The 5,963-nt window shown below is 39.7% G+C and overlaps 1 protein-coding gene and 1 long non-coding RNA gene across 2 annotated transcripts; one reads left to right on the top strand and one right to left on the bottom strand.

Annotated features, from left to right (window-relative positions):
• Positions 1-545: 545 nt before the first annotated feature.
• LOC136959967 (uncharacterized) lies at positions 546-2,113 on the bottom strand. The gene is made up of 3 exons (XR_010878802.1): positions 2,069-2,113; positions 1,840-1,917; positions 546-676 (listed from the first exon to the last, which is right to left on the bottom strand). It is a non-coding gene; the product is annotated as an uncharacterized lncRNA (long non-coding RNA).
• A 1,708-nt stretch (positions 2,114-3,821) lies between these two features.
• Positions 3,822-5,601, top strand: LOC136959963 (vitelline membrane outer layer protein 1-like). Its single transcript, XM_067254214.1, has 4 exons — positions 3,822-4,045; positions 4,210-4,322; positions 4,612-4,918; positions 5,126-5,601. Exons 1-4 carry the CDS (start codon positions 3,830-3,832, stop codon positions 5,129-5,131), a joined length of 642 nt encoding a protein of 213 aa, XP_067110315.1. The 5' UTR covers positions 3,822-3,829; the 3' UTR covers positions 5,132-5,601.
• Positions 5,602-5,963: the final 362 nt, after the last annotated feature.

Here is a 5,963-nt window from a genome sequence, read left to right as displayed (position 1 = left end):
CACTTATAGCGGTTCATGTTGTTTAATTGTAACTTGTTTAACTACATGCTCTTATGGTTCTTCCCTTTGGCACTTACTTTGGTTGTTCACAATGTGTGTTCACAATGTATGTTCACAATGTATGTTTTGGCTACTCGCGATGTTTTTTGGCTATCTTGTTGTTATGATCAGTGACCTATGCACTTTGTAAAGCTCTCTCTTGGAAGTCGCTTTGGATAAAAACGTCTGCTAAATGAATAAATGTAAAGCGAAAGCTAAAAGAAAAACGTATTTCTTATGTGATGAGACTCGTATTCTGAGAAGCAGAAAGAAAACAATATGTAAAATATTGTGTACAATATGCATATTGAATATATAATCATTAACATTCCACTGTTTAGTTTTTTATTGTTTTTGTAATTGTTTTTATTGGATTTTAATTAATGTGATCCTATTCATTAGAGAAGAATCGGGGTGACTTTATTGGATGAGCTTGTTGCATAGCTACAGTGGGACAGTCATTGGCATAACTACAACACAATAATATATAATAGTTTCTTGTTGGACATGTGTATCATTTTAATCTGAAAGGAAGCCTTGCATCTATATCTTGTTTTTCTCAGTCAGGCTCACTCACAACATCATAGTGGTCAAAGATGTGTTCAAAGTCTCTCTTCCTCTCCTCTTTGCTGCAGGCCTGTAGAAACAGAGCGGCAGATTAATTGTGTTTTTCCTAAGAAAATGAAGCTGTGGAATACAAGAGACGAAGGAGGCAGGGACTCACATCCAGTTTGAACTCAAGCATGAAGTTCTCTTCCAGAGACAGTATTCTATTAGGGGTAGTACATGTAACTCTTATTAGTTCAGAAAATCCTTTCGATGTTGAAATGAGAGAAGGAAAATATCAAACACTATACCCCTGACTATGCACTTGTGGAGATCTGAGGTGTTGTACAGGTTCAAGCAGTATGGCAGCATTTCCAAGTAGCCAATCAAAACGGTCACATTCCTTCAGATCTCCACAAACATGTAGTGGTTGACACAAGAACACCAAACACAGTCTAGCAAAATGACTGAAGGGTATAATACCTGTCTAGCAGAATGACTGAAGGCTATAATACCTGTCTAGCAGAATGACTGAAGGGTATATAATACCTGTCGAGCAGAATGACTGAAGGGTATATAATACCTGTCGAGCAGAATGACTGAAGGGTATATAATACCTGGCCAAATCGTTCAAATCCAAGCATCCATCTTTATTTCACTTACTTCAGAAAACTCAGCTGGTGTCTGTCTTAGTCTTTCTGGAGCGCTGTGATCTCCCTATCTGCCCAGAGTCAGAGCTGCTCTCCTCTAAATGGGGTTATGAGTCTAGAGGGTAATTTAACATTTGTCTGAGTTACAAATTCTGAAATGGAGACTGTGGAACAGTGTATTGGCAGATGAGAAAACTTGGACAAGCTCCACAGCACGAGTAGTGTACATCAGGAGTTTCCTCTATTTCTATTAATGAAATATAAATCTAACTTTTCATACAGAATGTTCATGTCAGGTGCTCAAGTCATTTAAATTATCGTTTTTTGTCACTTTTGTAGCATCAGCTGAAATGCTTGATGCTGCGCCAAGATGAAGATGAGACAAAAACTGTTTTATGGACTGAGTTAATGTCGGCCACACTAGAGGGTGATGGTTGCATTAAGCTAATTAGACTGCTGTCTGATCTCATAGGCCGCACCCTGCAGAGGAATAAATCACTTTGTTATAGGGAAAGAGTTTGGGTTGTATTAGCTGCTTGCATGCGTGTTTCACGCATATACGGTATATGTTCCTTCAGGCAAACGCAATGATGTCACCTCTTACCATGGCATCTGTGTACTCCTCCAGTTTGCTGGAGAATACAGTTGTCTGTTGTTGTAGAAACAGATCATTTAGGAAACTCTGTTTTAAAGGACAGACACACCAGTGTAAGAGTAAGACAAACTAGGGTTAGGGTTTGACATGCTGGTGCAGATGACAGGATTACGTTACAGTTCAATATAACAATACAGGGAATTAAACATCATTATTTTAGGAGACTTCTGGACTTTACTTTGAGTCTGTTTACGGTAAGGTCAAAATTACTTTCAGCTCCACTGCAGATATGTACCCACTGCTGTCTGCGTTGTACTTCCTCCAGATCTACAGAGAGAGAGAAGATAAAAATGTGACATTCACACCAAACAGTTTATCGTCGAAATAGTAAGATAATCATGATGACAATTCAGAGCAACCAAAAACAAAGGTATTTTAATTGCAAATAAACCTAGCGCACCTAACGCACCTGAGCAAGTATAGTAGGCTAATCAAACTCAGTGATCGGTTTAGCTTCTCCTTTTGTAAACCCATCCTGCAAACCAAAATAGCGGTTATATGAAAGAACAATTGCCTGACACATACAAATTCAAATTGCCTATCACCGGTACTCGGTGGCTGCAGTAGGCCAAATATGTCTTTGCAAAGACAAGAGAATAAGTAAACACATTTTGGGCCTCTGCACGAAAAAACTCTTGGCTATAAAACCAGTAAATATACATTTTACAACACTGAAAACATTACTAGAATGTGATGCATGTGTTATGCCAGGTTGCTTTGCGTTGTCTTGTCCTAAGAATTTCAGTGCCCAGTCTGACCTTGTGTTGTTTTGTGCATCTGACCATAAAAGACTTGAACTGGAACTCAGCTAACAATCAGACTAAATGGTAGAACAGTGGTGGTTGAAAAAACAGCGATTCAAGTTCACAACACAATCCCCCTGTGGACACATAAAACAACTAAAAATACATGAAATAGGATTACATTTTAAAACCAGCACATACAACTCATATTCACCTCTTGTTTTTCAGGGACACATAAAAATGCTCTCTCTTGATAGAGTGACTTAGGAGTTCAGCCACTTCTATTGTCCAACAATTGAAAGCAGACAAGTAACTTAAAATGCAAAAAACAAATAGTACGATAATCATGATGACAATGTAACAAAATCAATAGAGAAAACAAACGCTACATTCAGAGCAACCAATAACAAAGGTATTTTAAATGCAAATAAACCTAGCCCACCTAACGCACCTGAGCAAGTAGCCTATTCATGGGTTTAATGTGACGTCACACAGTGGTCGCGGCGCCATCTTAACAAAAAGAAATGTTGCGTCGCTGTATCGTTGCACGGTTTAGGATAATATTATAGTAAGTTAAATAGTATGGTTCAGTACATAAGTGAAGTTAACATCATTTTGCTACCTGCATATACCTAAAGCTTTCGTGACGCAAAATACGGTAAATCAACTTAGGTTAGGTTCACAGTTTGTTGAACTCGCTTTCTGAAATACCCCCGTGTTCTACTACCCATGCTGGTTCACAAGACTGTAAATAATCAACATATAGATAACAACATTCCCATCAGGCAGGGGCCAAGCTACCCCTAGCTCAAAAAGAGCCACCTCCCTGAAATGAGTTTTTGCAGGTTGCAGGTCTGCATTCCCTCAAATTTGTATCCCCCCCCCCCCCCCCCCCCCCCCCCAATGTTGACTCTATGGCTACGGCCTTGCTCTCTAGTTCATATCAGCTTTACTGGAACCGAAAAGTAAAGGATTCCCATTTTACAGTAAATCAAGTCAGAGACCAGGGTTAGGTTCACAGTCTGTTGAACTTGCTTACTGGAATACCCCCCTGTTCTACTACCCATGCTGGTAAAAAGACTGTTATTTATATGTTAATTATTTACAATGTGGAGGCCACATTAGGCCAGGTCAAGCTATAAGAGATATCAGTTCTCAGTTGGCTTTCTGTGTCTTCAGGCTGAGAGACTGTAAACATGGCCATCTTTCTCCCAATTGCTGTGGTCCTTGCTACGTTGTCCCCTGGCCTCTCTGCATATGGGGAGAAGACGTCCATAGAGCGTGCAGGCACGGCATACAGTAGCAGACCCTACTCATCTGTGCTTACCGTGTCCAATGGAGAGAAGTTTGGGACGTGGAAATGGCCTGAGATGTGTCCTGACACGTTCTATGCTGTTGGGTTCAGTCTGAGGGTAAAAACTATGTATTGTGTGTGTCAATTTACAAATTGCAAGTTTGTGAGAGTTTGGTTCAAATGTTTGTCAGTTTTGGAATCAATACAGTTGTGCATAGAAGTAACCCACACTACTATTTGGGTTAATTTCATGCTAACATGTGTCTATCTACTCTCTTTCAGGTGCAACCTCATCAATATTCTAGTGATGACACTTCCCTCAATGGCATTCGCCTCATTTGTGCCAAAGGCGAGGACAGGCGCTACCTTCATACAATCGAGTCTCACATTGGATAGTAAGATAACACTTTAGCTCTTACGGACTTGTTAAACTTCTTTGTAAACTTTGGCCTTCTGCCTTGTGTGAGTAGATTAAATATAGGGTACAGGTCAGGCTTCTGTCTGATCATGTAATTTCTTTGTAAAAATGTTGTTAAGATATGAGAATTGAGGAAACTTGAGTAACTTTACCTGTATATCCCCGGTAATTCACCAAAAGAGCACCTTCTGTCTGTTCCATGCTCCCTCATGATCTCTTTGACCTTTTTCCCCCTCTCCCTTCCCCATTGTACTCATTGTCTCCAGCTATGGTGACTGGTCGAGCCCTCAGTATTGCCCCACGGGAACACTCGTCTCCTTCCAGCTGCGTGTGGAGCCACACCGGGGCATATTGGATGACGACACTGCCGTCAATAACATCAAATTCCGCTGCAGCAGCGACCCAGTTCTGGAGGGTAACGGTAATGAGTGGGGAGAGTACGGCACCTGGAGCCAGGAATGTCGCAATGGGGGCATCTGCGGCATTGAAACCAAGATGGACGAGTACAAGAGTTGGCTGGTCGACCACACATCTCTCAATGACGTGCGTTTCCACTGTTGCTCCCAATCCCAGGTAAAACAAACATGAAGATTGTAGTTTGTTGGTATTTATGGATGTCTACACATTTTTATGTTAGATGGCTTTTATTTAAAGCCATTTAAGTAAATTAATCAACAGAGCATATACTGTATTGATGCCCCTGAAAGAAACATATACCCCTGTAATTACTGGAATCGTTCATTTTGACCTTGTTATAATTAGCATGATGCTTTTTTCCAGAAATGATCTGTGAGTAACAGATCGTGAACCACCTCAACCTGGAACACAAACTTGGACGAAACGGTTGTATTTTGCGTTGTTACTGACAATGATTGCTTCCAGTAAACTTTTTTGTAATTTTTTAAAAACTTTTTACATTATCCAGTAGCCTAACTTTTTAACATGGTTTTTGTGTCGGGAAAATGGAGGATATGGATTTTAGGTTAGTTTTGCAATTGTAGGCTACTGTTAACAATTATAGGTATAGCTATGATAATTATACTTGGATAATTTAGATTGAGATATGGGCTTATGCCTGATGCCTAAACATTTCAAATCACAAACTACCATAGCCATACATTTAACGGCTATGTGTATCAAATCATTGTTCATCATTTTTTTATGCATTAGGCTAAATGTTGTTGTTGCTAAACGTTGTTATTTAAATTGAAATTTAAATGACATCCGTCATTAAAGGACAATTTGTTAACGCTAAATGTCTCTGAGTCCTATTTCATTGTAAATCAGGCCTTCAAGGCCCCTGGGTTGCTACGACGTCACTCTTAGTATTTGGAATAGCCTAGTAAATGAGCAGCAACAAATGTATGGTTTTAAATCTATGCAATCTTCATAAATAATAAGTATGCATAGGCTACCTATTTAAATGACCGAAATATTACTTGTAAAATGTAAGTTAGAAAACAACGCACCCATCTGCAACTGACGCAAACACACCTCACAATTTCCCCAGAAATTGTACCCCCTCTAGTTAGACACGTATCACTTTGCCGACACCATCTGTTATCAGCCTTTAGTGAGACGACTGGTGGCTATAACTTCTTAACTGCTCCTTTCAAAG

Source organism: Osmerus mordax, chromosome 17 (genome assembly GCF_038355195.1).
Source record: "Osmerus mordax isolate fOsmMor3 chromosome 17, fOsmMor3.pri, whole genome shotgun sequence".
Lineage (NCBI taxonomy): Eukaryota > Metazoa > Chordata > Actinopteri > Osmeriformes > Osmeridae > Osmerus > Osmerus mordax.
Note: the sequence above shows the minus strand (reverse complement) of the source record. Positions and strands in the feature narration are given on the sequence as shown.